Here is a 25,266-nt window from a genome sequence, read left to right on the forward strand (position 1 = left end):
AATAATTGAAAAACGTGATGTGTTATGTGGCAGTCGTAGTGTTCATGGCACAGGGTACGCCTTGCACCACACAGCATATGTGTGAACCAATTGTGGCACTGATGATCAGTATGTCGGGGTAAAATCCACTTGCACTAATAGGAGTTTACGTCTCCTTGGAAGCTCATGAGAATATTCCTGGTGGTGTTCACTGATCAGTGGGCATAAGGCTTATCACCAGGTAAGCTTTCACTGCAAGTTCATGGGCTCTGCACTGACATTCTAGAAGAGAGTGTAATTGCAAAAAATTGGCTGCGAATTTTCATCGGAGGAAACGAAGATCCTGATCGGGATCCGAATTTAAACGCAAATCACCTATAAAGATGTGAAAAACCGGCGCAGAAAGTGAAAACTGTGTACTGGTCTGCGTGCTGATATGCCTGCCGTGCACTTGATGTAATTAAAATGTTGGTACATTATTTTTTATTTCAAAAGCGAGAAGCTAAAAGGTACCTGGTTTTTGCACGTATCGTAGTGTACTAGCAGAGTGCATTGACATTTCAGATTTCAAACGAAGCGCAACAGTTTTAACCTGATGCCGGGAAGCGGTTTCGTTTTCCCTACGCAACAAACATTAATAATAATAATAATAATTGGTTTGGGGAAAAGAATTGGCACAGCATCTGTCTCATATATCGTTGGACACCTGAACCGCGCCGTAAGGGAAGGGATAAGGAAGGGAGTGAAAGAGGTGCCGTAGTGGAGGGTTCTGGAATAATTTTGACCACCTGGGGATCTTTAACGTGCGCTGACATTGCACAGCACACGGTCGCCTTAGCGTTTTCCTTCCATAAAAACGCCGCCGCCGCGGTCGGGTTTGAACCCGGGAACTCCGGATCAGTAGTCGAGCGCCCTAACCACTGAGCCACCGCGGCGGGTCATGTGTAATATTAATAATTTGTTTTTGGGGAAACGAAATTACGCAGTATCTGTCCCAATATTCGGCGGGCACCTAAATCGCGCCGTAGAGGAATGGATAAAAGAGGGAGTGAAAAAAGAAAGGAACAAAGAGGTGCCGTAGTGGAGGGCTAAGGAATAATTTCGACCACCTGGGGATCTTTAACGTGCACTGACATCGCACAGCACACTGGCGCCTTAGCGTTACAACAAACATAGCTAGTTTACTTCTCGGAGCGCGACAGATGCCGCTGCGCATTTCTCACATCATCTGTTGCAGAAGCCGGCATATTACTTTACCAACCAAAATTTTAAACTCATTTTAACAGAGGATTTTTCAATTAAATCTAGTTCTGAGGGCCTGCAAACATTTTGCGAGAAAAGTACCGAAGGCCGCGGAGATTCCTCTCCCGCCGCTCAGCCGCGAATGCGGGCACCCATTGTTAAGTTGTTGTTTTTCGAATGTTTTTGTAGCAGGCGCGCATCTTGCGTATGCACCATACGGACATCAGTGAGGACTATCAAATCTAATGTACGTACGTAAACCAACGCTACTTATGTTGTAGAGAAAATATTGATCGTTTACTTGGCACAAATCAGGCGGAAAACCTTACGAAATTTCCTGAACCAACGCTGCGTTGCCAGACAGCTGATATACGAGCCGCAAGCCAACGGCAATTTCGACGCATTCGAAGCAGGGAGCATCAGTGAACTTAGACTGATGCACCTGCGTAATGTTAAGCAGCAGCCGTAATCTGGTGAAAACTTTTTATTGAAAAAATTGCGTGAATGTTTCACCCTGACTACAAAGCTCGAGCCGCGAAGCTTAGAATATCGTTAATAAATTTTCAAAATGTATATTACAAAAAAAGTATGAAAATTTCTTCATTTCTTCCTGGATGTTCGCGCCTTTTCTATTTTGCCTAGAAAAGAGATATGCTCACTCAGTAACGTCGCTGATCAACCACATTTTTTTCTATGCGAAGGGAAGAAGACACTGACGCGCAGAAGAAATTTTTTGCAGACTGTTAAGAGCAGGCGACATGTCGTATACCCATAGCTTCGTTCAGGGCGCGCGTATTCAAGCGGCGTCGGCTCCTTCACGTTGCGCCCTGGAGGCAGCTCCACTGCCTTGAAACTGCGTTTCCCAAGGCACGGCGGAGCAGGGAGAGGCTGCGGCGACAAAACAGGCAAAGGGAAAAAATAAAAAGCAGCGGCGCGCCGGCTTCCGATTGCAAGGAAGTTTTGCAACGTCTCCGACAAAACTGAGTCACCATTAGTTCTATGCCTTCCTTCATTGTGTGATCGCGCGCTTGACGACGTTTGGAGCAACGCGCCACGGAAGTTTCACCGCTCGCGCTTTGCATGGCGATGCCGTCGCAGACAGCTCGATCTCGAGCGAGTGGTGTCTTGTTTGTGCTAGCGTTATAGTGCACAGCTTACCGCCACGGAGCAGTACCGCCGCTTCAAGTTCGTTAGGCATCACCGACACCCTGTATCGACGACAAGATCTTCTCATCTGCAATCAGGAACAGCCGCCATTCTTTGTTCTACAGCCCTCGCCTTCCGGAGCAGCATTCTGCGTTTGGACGCTATTCCAGGGGGCACCAAAGGTAAGAAGAAGGCCATATGCTGTTGGCAAGGTTGAAAAAACGCTGAATGTTTCATTGCAAAGTTTTGTCAGAGTTGATTATTAAGAAACAATGGTTATATAGTATCTTAAATATTGCTTAACAATCAAACTACTTAGAATGCTAATCGGATGCAGTAACAATAGAATGTTTAAATAAGGGTAGTACGTTTTTCAAAGCGGTTATATTAATGATAGTCTTCAATTAGCAGATTTTTTCACTCTAATCCCTAGAATTGTGCCAGCCAGAACATGCATTTATTTATTTTGCCCCGAAGTCGCACGAATGCAGTGAGTGAGCGTTTAATAATAACAACACACAAATAAAACACACCGCACTGAGAACAAATATCCGCAGGATTAGAAATTCTGGCTCCTAGTTGCATAATGCAGACTAGTAAGAGCAATCTTAACAATTGTTAGCTCCGAAAGCACGTAGCAAGTGGTAGTACAGCGAGGTACGGTATCTAAAGCTACTCGTTCTAAAGTACTGGCAAATTTACTCTTCATTTTTTGATGGTCCTATATTGTGGCTGTTAATGATGAAACACCTCACTAGTTCTCCCAAGAAAGTGTTTGTTCTACATGAATGTATTTCAGATTAAGATTGTTGTCTATTCATGAAAAATTGATTTATGGAAATAAAATTTGTGTATTTTGAAGGCATTTATAGCTCATTTTCTTCTGAAAGATGCAGAGGTGAAAGGTTTTGCGACGGGATGGAACCACTAGCAGGCTAAGAGTGCATTTTATTGAGTTTATACTGCCAGTTGGGCTGTTGTTAGGATGGCCCATCTGGAGCTTCCTTCAACTACTTCTAATGTGTGCATTGTTTCTCATGACCTGGATTCTAAACTGCTGATGTGTATGTCACGACCGAATGAATAATAGGCATACGAAGTTTTACAACATCACGGTGTATTTCGGAACATACATCTGCAATTTTGACACCGTCAATAAACACATAGCAAACATGAACAATCCCAGTAAGTCTCTTTACTACTAAAATCTTCGAAATACATATATAATGAAAAGATTTAGGAGGAAGTCGATTAGATCATAAACAGGTAGCTGGTCATTTTTTCCAGTAACGTGGATTAAGTTTTACCAGCTAATGCAAGGTTTATTCGCATTAGTACTTACATTGGATTTATGGCACTAAGATAAGTTTGAAGCCATGTTATCCAATTCTTATGTGTTATTTCATAAACACTTCCCAGTCGTATGCGAAATTTTAAGCGTCAGAGGAAAGAGAAGAATGTAAATCATTTATATCAGTAGGAAAACACAGCCAGCCAAGCAAACAACTGTGTGGCAGACCAGAGTGGAATTTATTCGCTGTATATCACTGCCAATATCCGACAGAAATTTGAAGCGATTAAAAAACTTATGACAATCAAATGCATCAGAATAAAGGTTCAATCGATTCAATTTACACAAAATTTGAATTCGGTAAAATGTTAAATCGTTTTGAAAAATACAAAAAGAATGCCATCAGTTTACGAAGAAAGGTCAATAAAAATGTTGAGCTTATGAGAGCATGGTGCTCGTTGCGTCCCTTCAGAACGCTTTTCTGAGTCCTTCCGATGATTTTGAAAACAGAGCATGTTATACAGAGAGTTAGGAAGAGAGAACAGAGTGATTTATCACATGATTCTGGTAAGGGATAAAAAACAGGAGAATAGACGACTGATTTTTCTTTAAAACGTGGATCACCCAACCAACCTTTAATTCTTTAGCCAGGGTACCCTTGATATGACTGTTCATGATTTTTCAGTCTATGAAATATTAATAGAACTAGTACATTTGAACATTATGGTGCCAACCAAATCACGGCCTGGAGCTTAGACAGCCTGGGGGAGTAAGTTACCAGTAAACGCGGGAAATTTAATAAATAGAAAAAATATTGCAATGTACTCAAGCAAATGAGCAGACGGCGAAGAAACTCTGTGGATTACGAAGGCTCCTAGTAAACAGAAGTAGTGAAAACGGATACATGTTGAATTTAAAGCATTCGATTCCCTGCGTTGCCGATGAGAGTTATTGTGGCGTCTTCGCGTCAACAACAGGCCAGAATTCTAGCTCCATGTCCTAGCACTGATGGTATAGGGTAATAGGCAAAATTCAGCTTGTTTTTTAGCTCCTTACTGTTTTTAAGAAACGTCCTTACCAGCATTTTTGCGAATGTGCTCACCATATTTCATCCCTGATCAGTACATTTGCTTTTTACTTGTTACACAAGCGCGTGATACGATTATTGTAACCAGTCGTGTCGCGGTGATATACGCATATGAGGGTGTGAGTAGGCCCTGTCGTCATCAAAAGTTCAAGAGGCACGACAACACAGAGAAAAAATATTTTTCCGCAGTCACGTAATCAAGTCGCTTTAAATGTATCGTTGTATTAGGAGACGTGCATGCTCAATCCAATGGTAATAGTGCCAAGCGACTGGCTCGTGAGTCAGAGCCTCAGTAAACTTTTTCCCTAAAATATACACTCCATAAACATTTAATGACTATAAAATATACATATTCGGTCATCAGGTCTGTAGTTCTACCCACGAATAAAACTCTATAGATTCAACGCTGCGCTATTTTAAATGTTTAAACCAATAACAAAGAAACGTTAGCTTGTTATCAATCACGTCAAAATTGAATCTCCTATAGTTTGGTTAGATTGGAGTTTGAACTGGGTGACATTATACGTTAGGCTGTGATGATAGTAAAAAGTCCTCACTCAAGCTGAAAAAATATAGTAAGTGTCTGAAAAAAAAAATATTTGGACGACATGATAGCACATGGTCAAAGGTGCTGGCTAACCAATCGGTTGCTTTATTCAGTTTTTTGACAACTTGATTTGGAGGGAAAACAAGATGCCTTTTCGAATATTGATTTTTGTATCTCACAGGCCATGAACAGCACTGGCTGAGGTTGGCATGTCAAATTTAAAAAAATATGCAGAAATAATAAACCAGAAAATCAGTACAACGAGTGTGGTATAAGAGAAATACACGTAAGGGACACAAAGTTGATACAAAGCGGAGCTGAGGCGACATTGAACTCGAAAATAGAAAGAAAAGAAGCAAGAAGCAAGTGCGCAAATGTATCTGAAACAATTGGCTAACTTACTGAATATATCCTCTGTAAAAAGCACCGACCAATTGCAAGAAAGCTCAGCCGCATATCAGCCTTCCAAGAAGTATTCGCAACAGTTTATTATCTTACTATACCCAGTCGTGCGCATGTATAAGTTTCAGAAGCAAAAAAAAAATACGCGAAGCCACCCGCCTTCCTAAAGAAAGCGGTGCAGAACAGCCAGGAGGTGATAGAAGAAGTGCAAGAAATCCGGTAGCTTTACAGTAGATCAGAAGTTTTCTGCGCACTGTAGAAGCTAGAGCTGTGTCGTCCAGTCAGGGCTGCACAAATACGAGAAATGAACCCTGAAATATTCGAAAATAATTCAAATTTTTTTTCAAACAGTTCTTGGAGTAATTAGAACCGTAGTTCTCTCACTTCCTGAAAAGTAACGCGACCTTTCAGCCAATCGTCAGATTAGTAAAGAAGGTCTGCACTGCGTATGCCGCTTCGAAGTGGTGCGCCCCCATTCGCGCACATGGTGTCCGAGAAGTCAGCTGCCTCCTATGTGCAGCAACTGATCGCGTTTGTTTTTCCAGTCATGGAGCCACCAATCACGGGATTATGGTTCAGGAGCGACATACTTATACATCGCTCGCAGTTCTGATTGGCTGAGATTGGCCAAGCTTTCGCAGTGCTGCAATTGACATCTGAGGAAGAGTGCAGCCTCATCTTGCTGGCTAACCATTGGTTACAGTGGCAAGGAACGAGTAGATGAAACAGACAAGGTTTTATTTTTCATGGAGATCTAGTTATGATATCTGAGTATTTCCAGTATTCAAAATCAAAAGTGACTCATGCAGGTTCCACTTCTCGAAGTAAATTTGGCACAAGCTTGGTCACACGCTCTGCATCATCATTGTATACTTGGCAACTTTGAAATTTTTCTAGAAGTTAGACTTCGCCATGTGCTTCACATAATTAGGGCAAACTACCCGAAACGTGCCTTGATGAACTGAGTTGCTTATTTTGATTGCAAGAGGCTTACATATCGAATGGGTTGTAAACTCTGTTCGTATTCAAGAGGAGATAAAATGTTCAGGAATATGTCGAGGTAGTACATATGCCTGCGCTCGACCTAGGGAACAAATATGGAATGTAATTTATTCTTAAATTGCAAACATTTTCAGGCCTCCCTGTCAAAGGAGCTGTAATCAAATATTTTATAAATCTAGAAGAAGCCTAGTCAGCCGGTGTACATGCGCCTTTTGCTTAATTTAAACTTTTGCCTTGAGCACACAACAAAGAGCAACATGACTGCATTGCTGGTTCATTTTCAATAACGACATTTTGGATAACGCGCCAAGCATGCTTTTGGGGGCAAAAGTTCGGAGTGTAAAGCATTCCATCACCACAACGAAATGAGGAATTGTACCGTGTTAAACACGTATCTGCCTGTTGGCTATAGACTTTTTGTGAGTCTCTTTTGGTTTGTGTTGTTTCAGTTTGCATAAAATGCAAGTGTGTGCATGACCTAAACGATGTCACTAAATGCCCTGATTTCTAGCTCTGCAGTGCATCTTGCTGTTATGTATTCTAAATGCCGCAATTACAATCAATCAAATTATATCACGTAAAACAAAGCCCTAGATTTAGACAAGCCCCGAAATTACTAGTGTCGAAAGGCCCAATCTTGCTTCTAAATACGACTTTCCTTTCCAGGCATCCGGTGCGCATGAACGTGGAAGAATGAAGCGAACACCAAAGGTGAGGTCATGCACCGAAAATTGTGCACAGCCTTAATCTTATCTTATCTTATTTACTGATGCGGTTAACCCTAGGATCGTTACAGAGAGGATCAAGTGGACATGGCTATGGATAACTGGCAAGAAAAAGCTTTCGAGTTTAGTATAATTTTATATCCTTTCTATGTTATGCTTAAACGTGTGTTTTAATTGTGTGCATCTTTTTCTATATACGTTATTACGCCATAGTTAGTAACCATTCTTTTAATTCTGAGTGAGATTTTCTTCATAATTGTGATGTAACATTTATCAGAATTGACATTAAGATTCCTAGTGAAAATTGACAGTGAAATTTCAAATTGTGAGCTTTTAGCAGTTCTAAGCTCATTTCATAGTGTGCCCATTTCAATGATCATATGCCATGCAAAGATGTCAATTCTCTTTTCTTCTAGATTTGTACACATGCGCTCATTTCTTGCTTAAGCAATTACACGTATGTAATACAGGCCGCGTACAAAGTATAGTGCAAGGAAGGCACACATTTTTCCCCAAGGACATAGATGCTTTGCGGCGATTCTTTTTTCTTTTTGAACTCTTGGTAAAAACTTGTACGAGCCACATGATTCATGTTTGCATTTCGATAATATTTCAAAGAGAGGTGTGCGCATCTAGGTGCTCAAATATCGTGCCGTACTTCCCTTTAATTTAACTGCAAGGCCTCCAGCGGCACTTAAGGTTTCTGTACTGCCATGTTGCTCTCTGCTGCTGTCATTAGGATTTTAGGATATTCAGGATAGCGTTTAAATGTTAGTGACTGTTTCCTTGTCTATATGGGCGCTTAATTTTTCGTATATAAGGTTCGCCTCCTCGACCTTTCCGCAAGAATACAATATTTATGTGCACAAAGATGCGTCCTTTGTCGCCTGTAAGCAGAGAGATATTGATTCAGGCACACATGTGCAAGCATGGGGTCATGGCAGAAATGCCTCCGCCCTCTACGAAGACCTACCCTTGGTCACAAAATGGGAACAGCATTTCAAAAGAAAAACAGCACAAATTGTCTATATTCACAAGACCGTATATGTGAGTTCAGGAGCAAGAGAGAAAAGTGTTCAGATAAAGCTTATAACTGAACATGGGGAGCTCATATGGTGTTAAGCAAAAATTTCATGAAGCCTTGATCTCCGGTCATGTGAAATGAAACACGTAGTGTATTGAATCTTGACGATAAATGTGCTATATGCGTGCAAGCAGCGAATATGTCGTCATGGTAATAGACAGGAGATGTGTAGGCGAACATTGATACCATGCAATGAACACTGCCACTTCAAAACGGGGCATTTTTATACTGAAGTGGTATTGTGCTTCCTGTCACAGCGTGGTTAGTACATATGTGTCCCCTTCTTTTAGTTGATTTTTCTGTAACTGCAAAATTAGTTGGGAATACGCCGGGCAACCCATTGCTAGGGGCGCCACCGAAGGCCCCATATTGGGCACAATTCAAAACACAGGCGGCCGATCGTCCCTTCGAACCCGACCGCGGCGGCTGCGTTTTTATGGAGGAAAAACGCTAAGGCGCCCGTGTGCTGTGCGATGTCAGTGCACGTTAAAGATCCCCAGGTGGTCGAAATTATTCCGGAGCCCTCCACTACGGCACCTATTCTTCCTTTCTTCTTTCACTCCCTCCTTTATCCCTTCCCTTACGGCGCCGTTCAGGTGTCCAAAGATATATGAGACAGATACTTCGCCATTTCCTTTCCCCAAAAAACCAATTATAATATAAATAATCGTCCCAGTTTTAACTACCAATGCAAGCACGGCTAATTTGTACGCCCCCAATTTGGTATTTGTGTTCACCCCCAGACACCATTTTCTTGCGCAAACATTCCCAAGTAAATCAGCTAAATGAGAGTAGGTCTTTACCCGAGGTTACTAAACTCACCCAAACAGCACACCAGCATTAGAACAAACTTGTCACAATGTTAAAAAACACTAGCATCTAAATTAATCATCATCATCAGCCTGACTATGCCCACTGCAGGGCAAAGGCCTCTCTATGTCCTTTTGCCAGCTGCGGCCACCGTATCCCCGCAAAGTTCGTAATCTCATCCGCCCACCTAACTTTCTGCCGCCTCCTGCTACCCTTCCCTTTTCCTGGAATCCACTCCGTTACCCTTAAGGACCAGCCGTTATCTTGACTTCGCATTACATGCCCTGCCCAAGCCCATTTCTTCCTCTTGATTTCGACTATGATGCTATTAACCAACGTTTGTTCCCTCACCCACTCTTCCCGCTTCCGGTCTCTTAACGTTACACCTATCATTTTTTTATTTTCATAGCTCGCTGCGTTGTCCTTCACTTAAGCTGAACCCTGTTTGTTAGTCTCCACGTGTCTGCCCCTTAGGTGACTACTGGTAAGGTACAGCTGTTGTGTACTTTTCGCTTGATGGATATTGGTAGACCCCCATTCATGATCTGAGAGAACCTGCCATATGCTCTCCACCCCATTCTTATCCTTATTTAGTTATTTCCCTCTCATGATCCGGATCATCTGTCACTGCCTGCCCTAAGCAGACGCATTCCTTTACCACTTCCAGCACCTCGCTACGAATTGGAACTGCTTTTCACTTGCTATACTGTTGAACATTACTTAAGTATTTTCTTAATTCACAAGAAAGGAGATGACAAGGACATGAAAATTTACAGGCCTATCAATTTGCTGTCCGCTCCCCACAAGGTATTTACTAAGGTAATCGCTAAAAGAGTCAGGGCAACCTTAAAGTTTAACTAACCAAACGTTCAGGCAGGCTTGCGTAAGGATATTCCAAAATAGATCTTATTCACACTATCAATCAGGTGATAGAGAAATGCGCGGAATATAACCAACCCCTATATATAGCCTTCATTGATTACGAGAAAGCAGTCGACTCAGCGGAAACCTCAGCAGTCATACAGGCATTGAGGAATCAGGGTGTAGAAGAACCTTATGTCCAAATACTAGAAAATATATATAGAAACTGCATAGCTACCATAGTCTTCCATAAACTGAGCAATAAAATTTCAATGATTTAGGGCGCCAGGCAGGAAGACACGATGTCACCAATGCTATTCACCACTTGTTTGCAGGAGATATTCCGAGGCCTGAATTGGGTACAGTTAGGGATAAGTGTTAATGGAGAATACCTAGATAATTTGCGATTCGCTGAAAACATTGTCTTACTGAGTCGCTCAAAAGATGAATTGCAAAGCATAATCAATCAGTTAGACGGGCAGAGCAGAAGGGTGGTCTAAAAATTAACATGCACCAAACCAAAGTAATGTTCAAGAATCTGATATCCATATCCGGCCGATATTAGCTTTCAGGCATATTACTACTTTTGTAACCTTGGTATGTCGTTCATGCTTAATAAAAATATTTTCATGCTTCAAGACAATATTGTTTATGCTTAATAATATTAATGTCTAAAATGCAGCTACTCTAGACCACAGATATGGATTTAATTCTGGCCATTCAGTCCATGTCCCACGTATGAAAGCTTGCGTAATTCACTGGCATTTCCAATGTCGACATACCGAGGGCTTATTCTACGAGCGGATGCCACTCGCTTTCCGCTCATATGTAATATTAATACCCAGCGAATCTAATTCTATTTAAAGTTGGCAAGCCAGTCGCCTACCCCGTATGGGCAAGCCAATGCAATTTTAAATTTAACCCTGCAGGGTGTCTTGCGATACACAAAATATCACTCACCTATATAGTATTTTTATATTTATTTTCGTCTTTCAGTAGCCACTATCTCAATTTTTTTTGCTTCTTAGCGAATAGCAAATAGGCGTCGAATGAGCAGTCAAAATTTAGTGAAAAAATCGTTTATTAATTGCGTCGACACACAATGGCTCGCACACCATCAGCCATCTGTAGGAGGATGGGGATGAACGGCCCAATTATTAGGTGTAAAAGGTTATGGGAAAACCCTCCATTTTTAGGTTTTCTGCTTTCCTGGTGGATCAGGTTTCACAACACAGCTTTTAAGCTGCTATCGACTATCTACGGTTATTGTCTATCGTGTGATTGATGCAGGCTCACGCTCGTGAACAGGCTGCGATAATAAAGCTCGGAAACACCAAACCATCTCATATTCGCATACGGAATTGATTGATGACATTCTTGGCTAAATATTCATGTATTTTTGGTAGTCTGAAATGAAACAACATTAGCTTTTACGTGTCCAACTTCGCCATCATTTGAAGGGCGTTGACAGACCATAATGTATATCTAAGTGCATCTCATGCTTGCCATGTCTATGACGCTTGCTAACTCGAAACGACGTGAAGAGGAAGGTATGAAACTACTTCACGATATAGTATTAATTTTAGTTGGCTGGTAACATGATCAGCCTGATATAAACGGGCACAATATACTGAAAAAAAAAAAACTCTACTCCATTTGCGGACGTGCTTTCCTCATTCTGAAATGTCTATATTTTGAGTGCCCTTTTGTTCAAAAGAGCGGTCGTGATGTGCGTGGTACATGGGACCAGCGAGTGACATTATATGGGCAAAGGTGGTGTAAGAAAATGTGCCCTACTGTTCAGGAAATGCTGTTTTTGCTGGCGTTTAAACGGCGTTCACATTCACTTTCTGTGCCTTAAGGTAGCTTTTTATGCTGTACCCAATCCGTAGCGTAGATAGTATATTCTTCAGGCCGTTCCAATCTCCCGTCTATTGTAAAAACTTACCATAAATGTGTTCAATCCAGGAAACATTTTAAAATCAAAAAAATATATCGAAGTAAACTTGGTGAGATTGCGTGTGGCACGTGGAACCTGTGTTAGATCTATGGTTTACGGGGGTTTAATTTCCCAAAGCCACTCAAGCAAAGAGGGACGTCGTAGTGAAGGGCTCCGAAAATTTCTACCACAACCACGTGGGGTTCTTTAACGTAAACTGACATCGCACAGTGCACAGGCACCTAAAATTTCGGCTCCATCGAAAACCCGCGTCCTTCGGATCAGCAGCCAAGCGCCATTACCACTGAGCCACAGCTGCGGCATAAACACTTGTGGAGGACAATTAGAGTGTACTATAGCTACAAATACCATGGCTCAAAAAATCAGACGTCTTGAAGGACCATGCTCATTATAAAAAAGCTCACAAGCGGGCTAATGTTCTGTTGGAAGCGTAGAAAGCTAATAAGTTGAAGTGCAATCAATAATTCCGAGCTGAGAGTCCATCCATGATTTTAAAGAGTCCGGGTGCATTTATGTACAATTTAATGTTGGAGCTTCGACGAGATTAGCGAAATGCGCGTTTACGCAGTCTTGAATAATGCACTATTGTGAGCGACCATTATGATCTATATACTCAGCTCTTTTTTTTTCTTTCGAAACATCAAGATGGAGTGAACCACTACCAATGTGGCTGTGCATCCTGGTTCTGGGCTCCCTTTTTGCAAAATTTCTAAAACCCGCGTTGTCACTAACGGGCGAGCGACATGTGACATTTCCAAACTTTGTTACCTATTTTCCGCTCGGTGGACCACAAACGAGGTAACCGCACTTATGGCATGAAACCGAGCATTTAATGTGGACAATGACAAAGCAACAAAAAAGGCAATCGTAATTAGCCCTCCTGCGTGAAATTGATACAACACGCCACATTTTTTTTTTAATCCACTGAACGCCTAGGATAAGCAGTGGGTGCTGCCCACGAGCGAAAGCACAGGTAGGTCGCAAGGATGCGTTCCTTCGTACTTTACGTAGTTTCTGAGCAACCATCTATGGAGCAGTTGGTTCCTCGACGTCACTGATGGCTGATGTGTACGTAGATCTCCGTAAAGTCTATGCAGCTAATGACATAAGCCATCAAAATTACAGCATATTAGAAACGGCATATAAACCAACGGTGGGAGCGTAATACACGGAGTTTTCATGTTTTGAGGGCTTGCGTGGTGACGACGCAGCAATCAACTTGTGCATGGCGTACAAGAAGCGGATTTGATTTCTTGATTTGTTTAAAATTCACGAAATTTTACCCGAGACATTTTTTACGAAAAAATGGGAATGCGCATTAAGCCATCCCTATAAAGGAAACTCTGTGAAGCTTGAATTGCTTTTACGCTCAGTCTGCAAAACCTTCAAGATGCAGCTTGGGCAATTTGACATTTTCGTTTGAAATGCATACTTTCAGGCCGCGCAAATACCCAGGGATTGGCGGCTCTCATTTTTATGGCGTCCATCCGGCGCCAGCGGGATCCCCGAAGACTCTGTGCCCGGTGGTGAAGAGGACGGCCGCACCACCTACGTTGGACGCGTGGAATACGAAGGAAACGAAATTCCCGGCAAAGTGGTGCCTGATGACGCCTGCTACGTGGCTTACGCCGGCGCCGAGCTCCGCCTTGAGAAATACAGTGTAAGCATCAGAGACTGCAGTGTCTGTAGATGGCTGTGGCTAGAGTGGCTGTTTTGGAGGTTTTTACAGGTACGAGCTAGAAATCGAATGAAAGTAGTTGACACGTACAGAATTCCTCCACGGCAACAAAAGTTGTCCGTTCTAAAATTTTTCTTGTTGCCTAAACCAGAAGCTAACCACCACGCGAAATTATAAGCGTAAGAAATTTGATCCCTCTGCCTTGCTTAACGCAGTCTAATATCAGAAAGCTGATTTCGTCTACCGTTTTGGTCGACTAGCGGAGTAGTGCATGACGCCGCATGCCGTGACCCAGTGTTACCAACTCCCGTTTTTTTTACGTTGTATCCTACTACAGTTTGTCTATAGAGTTCGCTTTGCTCCTCCTAGACCGCCTGCGGCAGAAGTTGCGTTCAGTGCTGCTGACAAACTTACACTCGCTCTATCCGGGTGCCGCAAATATATCTACAGCTGTGAAGCCGCGTTGAAAGGTGTGCTCTGTTATGAAAACTTTTGCAGGAGTAAAAATGCGTCATGTGGCTTCTACTCTAACATAAAGGAGGATAATTTTTCCAGAACTGCAGCAGTGTTGTTCGCTCGAGTGCACTGTGTGAAAACTCTATTACATTAGACAAAATTATTACCTTTCATATTTTTCTATCATCAGTGTAGATCACATGGGAAAGGTTTTTTAAATCTCCTCTTTGAAAACACTGCCAAAATTTCACCTGCTTATCTCGTATACTTAGAACACAATTCCCGAATTTGGTGTTATATCGCACATTGAAAAGGTAATTCGCTAATACATAATAATGTTCGTATCTTTTAGCGTGAATGAAGATATCTAAAACTAATTTTGCCAAATCTGCGTTCTTTCTTATCAAAGCTCAGTAAATACATTTAATCTTCCATTTTCCAGAAATTTCTTTTCACTGCAGAACGTTCTTCTGCCATTGTGTTGAGCAAAGCATGCCATGGGAGAATCATTTTCTTGTGCTCGCCTTCTCTAGTGCATGTTTCTCTTGTGAATCCGTTTTTTCTTGTAATATTTATCTTTTTGTCTCTATATTCCTTCCAATGTCAAATGTTTGGTAGTTTATGCTGTGTTTCTCTGCCCTGGCAGTTACAAACCTTGTGTTTCCTTTCTATACGTGCACTTAAGAATCAGGCACGCGCTTCGTTTTGAACTGTGTCGCTAACGCCGCACCCTGGCCAAAATGTGAGAACAAGCGGTTGAGAACGGCAAGGTTGTCTTGCTGCGCGTGCCACTTTCTTAGAAGCATAAAAACCATTGTATTATGGAAATTTCTCAGTGCACCGTAACCAGAAATTCTGTACCGCGATGTATTTTACTCGTTTTGCCACCAACTAGCGCTTGAGAATAAACTAACGACTACATTTTTTTATGGAAAAGAAAAAAATACACGCTGGTAGCAATGGTTCGGTCTAAGAAACCATCCGTACATGTGATGTAGCATAAGGCGACTGGGCTACGGCGGGATCAGTACGTGCCTGCAGAGGGATTGGCTTACAGCCAAACAGCTTCAGATAGGGTAAATCTATTGTGGAAAGATCACTTTTTGAAAAAAAAAATTCCTTGACTAACAAATCAGGGCTAAATGAAACACCTAGTTCCTAATCCATCTGGAGGCCCCGGAAAAGATACGATAAGATCTGCAGAATCTTAGAACTATTGTTTTATCGTTGAAAAGAGTTTTAAGTTATATTTCTTTTGGTTGATTACCATGGTTAAAATGATTTTGGAACAAATTTTGCGCAGGGCATCGAGGCTCCGCTTCGATTTTTGTGCCGGAGATTATTCAGAGCATAAAGCGTATGGAAAAACCCAGGTCGTTATCTACACCATTAGTTATTGAAATTAAAACATGCCATCTCTCTTTGAAGCGCCAGACGCCGCAAGGCTTAACGGCACTAGCTAGAACCTGTCCCGAGTAACTGATAACTTATATTTGTATAGGCTATACACATATAAAGAAGTGTGCGCGGAAAACCAACGAGTGGACGTGTAGGCAAACAATCTGCAATGTCAGAAACTTTCATCCGGACTACGCAGTTATCATAGACCTTAGCACTGGAGTTATAAATCAATGTAAGTCAGAAATGACGTTTTTTAGTAATCTGACGATTAGTTAATCGCTGCGTGATTGCAAGCAGCATTTAGAGAGCTAGGACAGAAAGAGCGAGAAAATACAACTGAAAACGAACACCTCTTCAATTTGCCATTTCTAGTGACTATGCACTGATTTTTATGCCAAAAATTTCACAGCAAGACTGAAAGCCTGAATGTGTAAAGTGCCAAAGCGGGCTCAAATGCTAATGAAATGAACGCGTTTTTCACTATTTTTTTCTGACTATTCTATTAAAATTGTTTTACATTAGACGAACTTCAAACATGGAGACCGTAACGGAGTACTATCTGTCCACGCGGGTAGATGCTGGTGACAAAAGCCATGAGAAACTTAGCAAAGAGATAAAAACGAATTCCTGTACATTTGGTCGACATCGTAATGTTTGGATAAAATTTCAGCAATATCCACGAAATTTTGAGTGAATGAGAGTGAGAGCACAGAACTAAATTTTTCCTATAGACCTCAAACTTTGATATAAAGTGATTTAAAGTGACTTAAAAACGCCATTTAAAATGATTTCAACTGAGCTGCGGATAAAAATTAGTGCAATCAAAAGCATTATCCTTGTAATATATGCTCTCAAAAACCAAGAAGCGCCGATTAAAGGCAAAATTCGTATTTGCATAAACTGCCTGAAATCTGGAGAAGGAAATATATTTTAGTGAAAGATGTAGTCGGATAATCTCTTAGCACAAATTAAGGATTCCAAGGGAAAAAATATGAAACATGGAGGAGAATCACAACACGGCAAGGAAGGAGATAACGTGAGCAGACAAGCTTAGATAAGCTAGCCATGTCTGCGCCAGCACTAGGCATCGTGGAGTTCATGCGCAGAGAACAGGTAGTAAGGATGGCCAATATGGTGCCTATATGCTAGCTCTGTTTTACGATAACATTTCTTTCGTGTGAAAATAGATTTTAAATCATCGCAAGGGGTTGGTTTGTAGATAATGTTGTTTCGCCTTCAGATTCGGTGATGGCGCAGCGAACCTCAAAGCAGGTTCTCAAAGAGTTCTATCACGAAATAAAGACTAGTTGTCGTAAATGTGCAACAAAGAGGAATCATGAATTCCTAAATTAGCAGAGAACACCCATAAGCACTTTCTCGTTTGGGAAGGTAAATATAATACACCCGGACTATATAGCTATTCTGATCCTAAAGTACCGTCAGAATGATGTCCAATGAATGTTTATTTTAAATATCGAATTTTTCGCCATGTCTATCGTAATGAGCTTTCCCTCAACCTCTAGAGCGCCTCGTGTGACCCACATGTGTAAACGCCCTTCGTTACAGGTACTTGTGAATCACGGCAATCGGCTACAATGGATTCTGGATTCTGACGGTGCCGTGCCGCCCAAAGCAGTCGTCGGGGGCCGAACTCGTTCTGGGGAGAAACTGTACGTCGGGAGAACCCATCACGAGGGCTCGCTTGTATTGGGCAAGGTACAGCCTTCCCAAGGATGCCTGTGCATTCCTTATGGCGGAAGCGAACATCGGTACACCAAATACGAGGTTCTTGTCACAGACTCTATCCAGCCGATCGGATAGCAACAGTAGTTTTTCTCCCATGTGTAGCCCATAACACGCAAGGAAAAACCGCCATCTAGAACTGCAAAAAATGCTTACGAAAATACAACTGAAAAGTTATTCATTAGATTTTTCAGTGCATACAGCGCAGAGGAAAGGCGTGCTAATTATTGACACACCTGTTGATGAGTCGTGCCGAACTTCGGGAAAGGAAACATTCGTCTTTCGCGTCACTCAGATGGTCATGAGTGCAATACAGCGTCTCGTTACAGTTTCTCTGATGAGCCAGCACCGCAAGAGCTGGGCGGGCATAGATGCACCCTATCTTGTGCTGAGCCTTGGAGGCATCCCTGGGCGCGGCGTAGAACTCGTTGTAAACATTGAGGACGGCGCTTATGCTTGCGGGCGCGCGGATTACGCCAAACGTGCGGCTCAAGCGTCGCGAGGGCTGCGCGTGCGCCGCTCGGGCTGCAGGACAGAATATGGGTTCCTTCGGGCGGTCCTATGTGTTCGCTCACCACAGGACTAGGAAGACAGTTGCTGACGAATGCGCTTCTCCGGCGGCAGCGCAGCACGCAGGCATCAGAGGCGGGTGAACTGAAAGTTTCGCCTCTGTTGAGTTAGGTTCGCCTTCATCTTCTCCTCCGTTCTGGCGACAAGGTCACCTGCGGCGTGCTGACAACAGGAGTTAAAAGCATCTCATGCTTAAAAAGGAATCGCAGAGGTAGAACAACAGGAGATTCGAGTCGCAAACATTGAATCATCTTAGGCGACTGACACGGCGCATAATAGATAGGAGCAGCGGCGGCACAGTGAGGAATTGGTTCGCCGTAGACGGCGCACTTGCGCAGCGAACATCATGAATTTGACATTTCCACCAAAGAAAAGAAGGACAGAAAACTGCAGATATGAAGCCATTCTTTTAGTTTTACATATGCATCGTAGACATCTCCATGAGCTGCCGCTCTGGCTCAGTGCTTATGGTGCTCGTCTGCTGATCGGAAAGACGCGGGTCTGATCCAGACCGCGGCGGTCGAATTTCGATTCCGCATGCAATCCCGCATGCATTTAATCCGCATGGGGTGCACGGAATGCTTTATTTTACCATGGTTTGACTAACGCACGCCAAGAGATACTGTCGCTGCTTATTTGTTTTTCGGCGACATCGAACCCACGCGTTATCTCTCAACTTTAATACGCTATACCATTCGGGTTGTCATCACATCAAAACCCCGCTGATGTCCGAGGCGAAAATTATTTATTGGTCAAGACGCTGATGACTTCCCTTGGGTCACATGAACAGAAAGTACCAGTCACAGCACGCCGCCAAATTTGGCAATCTATCACTACCGTGGGCCCTGGGATGCTGCGACATGATCATCGCTACTGGTGAGGGCATCCGTAGCAGATGACGTCAAACTATGAGGTGGGTGGATGACGTCATAAATAAACAAACCACTTCATTGCCGCGAGCGGGATTCGAAACCGCTGTGGCGCCAGCTGATCAGCTGCATTAGACTACCACGCCATAGCCGCACCCGAAATCCCGCCTGCTTAACTGCCAGTATCTCGCTCTCTGCTTTCGATATCCCCCTTTGGCAACTTCCACCCGTGCCCAAGTCGGTCTAAAACCAAGAGAACGTCGGCACCTGGACGAGCGAGACCAAATACGAATGCATGGCCGCTTGGATGGTTGAAATGAGAAGGGAAAATCAAGGCGTGGCGGCCCCCGAGTCATTTGGTAGCTGGTCCTCTTTGCGTATGGACGGGCGTACTAGAGCTCCAGCCAAAAGTGCTTTTAATGGGTTCAGAACACGCCGCTATCGTATTGTACTATTAGGTTGATTTAAGAGTCCCCGTACCTTTCTTTTTTCTTGACGACACAGCGCGTAAGATTACGGCTCCTCTGAACGCCTCCTAGTACGGTTATCGATGTTTGAGAGGCATGACTCGCTGCGAGCGGCTGGAGAGGTTACTTCGCTACCAGGAGAAGGTGACCTCTCGGCGGCGCTCCGTGCTTATTTTCGAGTCGATGTTAGAGTCTGTTCAATGGGTGCCATGAAAAAAGTGGTAGCGTTTAACGAGCAGAAGAGCGAAAGCATGAGTTTAGCCTGGCTGGCTCATTGCTGGGTCCTCAGTGTGTCTGGCGACGATATTAGACTCAGGTTAAGTTCTGATGGAGGTTCAGCTGATCTGCTCTCTCGCGCTGCATATGGAAGTTTAGGAAGGTGACGATGTGCAATTCACAGCGCGAAAGTTTCTTGCTGCCTCCCAGTTTTTGGCCAATCCCCCTAAGTGGGCATGCGCCATCGTGTAAAGGGAACAACGATAACAATGAGTTTGTTGCAGCTTAACGTGAGGCGCGATCGGCTGCGGCAATAGTACAGTGCTCTCGTGCAGTGGCCAGCGAAGCTGATCTGTTCGCGCTGCCGAAATTTCGAACCCAGTCGCTGCACATTTTACTTTATTTCTGGATGGGCAGTTGCTACGAGGTTTGGATGTCACTTTCAAGGTCCCCATTTTCCCATTTGCTGCAGCTGGCCGGACGCTCCTCCGAACTTACCCCAGCTTCCCCTCATCAGCTGTAGCTTCCAACGCAACGCTCCTCTGAGCAAAGCCGTGCTTGTTCGAGTTACTCCTAGGCTTCACAGAAGGTTCTTGGTTGGGGCCTTGTTAATAACCGGCTTTCGCATTTAAAAGGGGGCGTGTGAAGTTTTCGCGTGGTAGCAATGGTAGCAACAGTCGTACTTTGTTAAAGGTACTTGGGCCTTTGTCTTCCCAGAAAGGCGACACACAGAAAAGCCATTTTAATGCAACTTTTCTCTTTAAGTTCCTGGAACTCTGCGATCACGTAACTCCTTTACATTCGAGTCGTTTCTTTTTAAGACGATATATGGAGTCCACCCGTGAGGTGATATTTATCAGAGGACTGCTTAGTTACTAGCAATGACCCAAGCTGCCAAGACGAGAAGATTCGAGAAACGGTCAAAATGGAGGTGCACTCTAGAGCAGAGGGGAACGAAAAAAAAGCTAACTAAATGCTAAAATGTCGGCAAAGTAGCAAAATGAAAGCAATAAAGAAGCGATACTCTTAGAAAGCAGTGTGCTGCCACCACCGCTGCCGAGGAAGGAGTTCTTTGGCGCCGTACATTAGTACAGCCTTCGCTTAGCTAAGCAGGATTTATTTATTTTTTGCAGTTGAGCACTTGCAAAAGCAGCGCTTGCGTAACAACCATGCAGCTCTTTTTGTACGTTTTTCGGAACCTTAAACTTAGGCCTCACGTTACATTCTCGTAAATACAGTGTATCTGGTCGCAAATAACTGTTGGATATACGGAAAACGATAGTAACCCAATGAACAAATTAACACACTTTTAAGTCCAGCACTACAAGTATACTTTTTCTTTGCTTTATTATAGTTATGGTGGTGCAGAACTTAAAGTAGCTTAAAAGCTATGCCCACGCCTCTTGAATAAAACTGAAGCCTCACGTTCAATTAAAAGGTTTGCTGCAAAGCTTGAGGTGTTAACCGTACACAACAGTGTAACTTTCTTGCTGTTAAAGACGCCTTCATTCTACAACGCGCGACCCCGCATGACGAAGCTGCGCGAAAAGTATCTACTTGTGAAACCGCTTAAAAGTGCACTGCAATTCACATATTTCGAGGGTACCACGGCAAGCTTGTCTGTAGACTGGCTCATATTCCACAAGCTCGTCAGTTTCTGCAGTTGTGATTACTGTTTTAAACATGTCAGGAATGGCAGCCTAAGTGCACTGCTTAAACTGCGAAGCACTTTTTCGCAATCAGGCATCTGAGTTATTAAAACATCTACACGAACAAGCTTTTATTTGTAAACATGCGTAAGGCTTTCAAGAAAGAAAGTCTGAAAAACGCATGTAAGTACAATAAACTCAGTGTGTAAATCAGAAAGAAAATATCAAGTAAATGTTTTGATACCATAAATATGAGTACTGGATATATTTCATAATTTGACGAAATGTGATCTTTTCACAACAGAGAAAACCAAAGAAACAATGGCGCTACAAATGTATCTAAATGTGAGTTCACAACTATGTTAGTTATCCTCCTATTTTGAAAATATTCGAATATGTGCTTTTATATATCACACATGAACTGAAAACTGCCCTTTCCAAAAAAAAAACAACGACCAATAAAGAAATGTACCCTTTATATGCTGCATGTTTTTTATAGCCCTATATGTAGATGACAGTTCAATTGACCAGAACATCCATTTGTAGCGAACCATGACGGCCGCGCCTGATGCCGCATAGGCAGATCGCTGACGAAGCGCGGATGAAGACGAGGCGCCGATGAAAGACGAAGCATTGCCGCGCTGCGCGAGATCGCATGGTATAGACTGGCCGTCTTCTGCGCTGCCCGCCGCGCTGCTCGCCGTTTTGTGTCGCCCGCCGTGAACTCTTCCCCCGATCTATTTGTGCACAAACCCCCTTTCACTTGCTGGAGGCGGGGATTTGCTGACGTCCTGGAGCTTCGAAGCCGTACGCTTCCGGCCATCACCATGTCTGAAGATTCCGGCCCCGGTCCTGCCGCACTGCCGCCTACCGTTGTCTGCGCTGGAGCTTTGCTCCAGCGCTATCCTGCTGTATTTCGTGGTAGCGGGGACCATGACGTCGAGGATTGGATAGCCTCATACGAGCGGGTCCGCACCCATAAGAAATGGGACGACGCCCTCAAACTGAACAACGCCATCTTCTATCTCACGGACGTTGCGAATCTGTGGTACCGCAACAACGAGGCTGACATCACATCGTGGTCCGCCCTCAAGCATAATTTCGCCGACGTCTTCGGCCGGCCTGCGGTGCGCAATTGTGCACCGAGCAACGCCTACGTGCTCAGGCGCAGCTGCCTGGTAAAAATTTCACCAGCTACATTGAGGGTGTGGTGGACCTGTGTAAGCGTGTGGATTCTTCGATGCCGGAGCGCGCCAAGATCGATCACATCCTGAAGGGCATCAATGACGACGCTTTTCAGATGCTTCTGGCCAAAAATCCAGCAACCGTCGTCGACGTCATTGCCCAATGCCAGAGCTACTACTAACAGCCCAAGCGCCGTCTTCTAAATTGCTCTCCACTCTCGCACCCGGAGCCTCTGGCAGCTTTGACGTCTGACTCCAACCAGTTGCCGCTGTTACCCCAAATAAAGCAGTTTGTTCGCAAATAAGTTGCTCGTCAGCTCTCTCTCGTTCACCCGAGTCCTGACGCTGCCTCTCCTCTTGTGCCTCCGCTTCAGCGCGTCATCCGAGAACAAGTCGCCGAAGCTATTCCTGCCCTGCCTGAAGTTCCTTCCGTCCCTCCTTTGTCGTACACCGAAGCCGCGGCACGTTATAGCGCCTGCACTCCTGTGGCGGCGCCCTTCACGCACGCCGCCGTGGCTGCGCGGCCTGTGGCATTTTGCACCCAGTGAGCCTGTCCTGCGTCCGGCACCAGTCCCACCAGCGGCCCCATTTCATCCTCCATCTTCGCCACATTACAACCCTTGGCGCACACCGGACAATCGTCCTATATGCTTTTCGTGCGGTTTCCCCCGCCACGTGGCTCGCCACTGTCGCGCCGCATGGTCGCCCCTCCAGAGTTTGCGCCTTCTGCCGGCTCACCCCAGCTGCTTCGGGCTGCTCCACCCCCGGAAGCGTACGCCACCGACCAGCGTTCGTATACGACCCGTCGATCCCCGCCCCACGTCGCCGTTCACTGTCACCTATGTGCCGTCGCGCTACATCCGCTTACCGGGGAAACTAAGTTCCGCAGTTCCAGAGGCAAAAACTGCGTGCTCTTCGAACAGTTCAAGGCCTCATCGTTCTCCCACGTACATTCTAGTGGTTTCTGTCGACGGTCTGTCTGTGTACGCGCTCGTCGACACGGGTGCTGCTGTGTCAGTGATTGATGAGAGACTGTGCCGTCGCTTACGGAAAGTGACGTCATTTTCTGGTTTCTCGCTTCGCACTGCAACCGAAGAGAGGATCGCACCTTTGACCACACGCACAGCGCGGGTTGTCATCGCTGACATTTTGTACAGTCTCGAATTCTTGGTCTTGCTGTCTTGTTCCCATGACGTTATTCTGTTATTCTCGGGTGGGACTTACTGTCAAAAAATGATGCCGTGATCTATTGCGCCTGCGCTGAGGTAGAATTTTCTGCATTGTGTGACGAACTGGGCGACGACCATCATTTCGTGTGTCCGCAGAAGCTCACCGTCACTGAAGACGTTCATGTCGCTCCGGAAGTTTCAGCGCTTGTATCCCTCTCGTGTCCTGCCACACCAGCCGTCACCGTTTTATTTACGCCGTCTTGATTTCTCCACCGCGAAAATCTGCCACTGCCGTCTACTGTTCTCGATGTTCACGGAGGTCTCACGAAGATACATATCTACAATCCATCTCCTTGCCCGCTTACCCTGCTACGTGGCGAGTCTCCTGGTTCAATTGAGCCTGCCCACCTTCTCTCTGACCTGGATGCCCCCGTGACCTCCCGCAGTTCCTCCATCAACGCTCTTCATTCCGATTCGGCACCTGATTCATTGCCCGACGCCGCCTTCCAAGCCGCCATCGACGACGCTCTTCCTTCCGCCCACCGGACGCAGCTCCCAGCCCTTCTGCACACGTTTCGCTCCGCTTTCGATGTCGCCCACACTCCTCTAGGCCGAACTTCCGCCGTCGCTCATCGTATTAAGACCGGTTCTCACCCGCCTTTTCGACAGCGGCCATATCGTGTGTCGGCGGCAGAGCGCCACGTGATTAGCGAACAAGTTGAGGACATGCTACACCGTGCTGTCATCCGTCCGTCTCAGAGCCCTTGGTCTTCGCCGGTGGTACTTGTAAAAAAGAAAAATGGTTCAATTCGATTTTGTGTCGACTACCACCGCCTCAACAAAATTACCCACAAGGGCAATTACCCTCTTCCCCGCATCGACGATGTTCTTGATTGCCTCCAAGGCGCTGAGTTCTTTTCTTCCCTTTACCTACGTTCCGGCTACTTGCAAGTACCGACGGCTGCAGCTGACAGAGAAAAGGCAGCATTTGTTACACCCGACGGCCTCTACGAGTTCAATGTGACGCCGTTCGTTCTGTGCAACGCGCCCGCCACATTCGAAAGGATGATGGATAACATCTTGCGGAGGTTCAAGTGACAGACATGCCTCTGCTATTTGGAGACGTTGTCTTTTCCGCCGATTTCCCCACACACCTCGCACGCTTACGGCAGGTTTTGACTTGCCTGACTGAAGCCGCCCTGCAGCTAAATCTCAAGAAGCGCAACTTCGCCGCTCGGAAGTTGACCATCTTGGGGCACATCGTCTCCAAGGAAGGCGTTCTCCCTGATTGACCAAGCTCCGTGCTGTGGCACAATTCCCTAAACCTATGTCGCTCAAGCAACTTCGAAGCTTTATAGGTTTTTGTTCCTTTTTCCAGCGTCTCCCACGCACTTTCGCGTCGATCATTGCAACGCCGACGAACCTACTTGTCGGAAACAATGACATGTGTGGCTGGTCGGCCGAGTGCGACGCAGCGTTCACTACCCTGCGCCGTCTTTTTACCGCGCCGCCAATACTCCGACACTATGACCCAACAGCACCTACCGAGGACCATACCGATGCGAATGGCGTTGGCCTCGGAGCTGTCGTGGCTTAGCGAAAAGATGGGTTTGAAGAATACGTTGTTGCGTATGCGAGTCGCGTGCTCACCAAAGCGGAACCCAACTATTCCGTCACGGAGAAGGAATGTTTAGCTATTGCATAGGCACTAACGAAATTCCGGCCCTA

General features: G+C 44.8%; 1 protein-coding gene across 1 annotated transcript in view; it reads left to right on the forward strand.

Moving 5' to 3' along the window:
* The first annotated feature begins 2,215 nt into the window (after positions 1 to 2,215).
* LOC144132700 (uncharacterized) overlaps positions 2,216 to 25,266 on the forward strand; it is a 73,202-nt gene continuing 50,151 nt past the window's right edge. Inside the window, exons 1-3 of the mRNA XM_077665288.1 lie at positions 2,216 to 2,549; positions 7,363 to 7,407; positions 13,575 to 13,796. Coding sequence (XP_077521414.1) covers positions 7,390 to 7,407; positions 13,575 to 13,796 — 240 coding nt within the window. The 5' untranslated portion in view covers positions 2,216 to 2,549; positions 7,363 to 7,389. The remainder of the gene's footprint in view (positions 2,550 to 7,362; positions 7,408 to 13,574; positions 13,797 to 25,266) is intronic.

Source organism: Amblyomma americanum, chromosome 5, assembly GCF_052857255.1.
Source record: "Amblyomma americanum isolate KBUSLIRL-KWMA chromosome 5, ASM5285725v1, whole genome shotgun sequence".
NCBI lineage: Eukaryota > Metazoa > Arthropoda > Arachnida > Ixodida > Ixodidae > Amblyomma > Amblyomma americanum.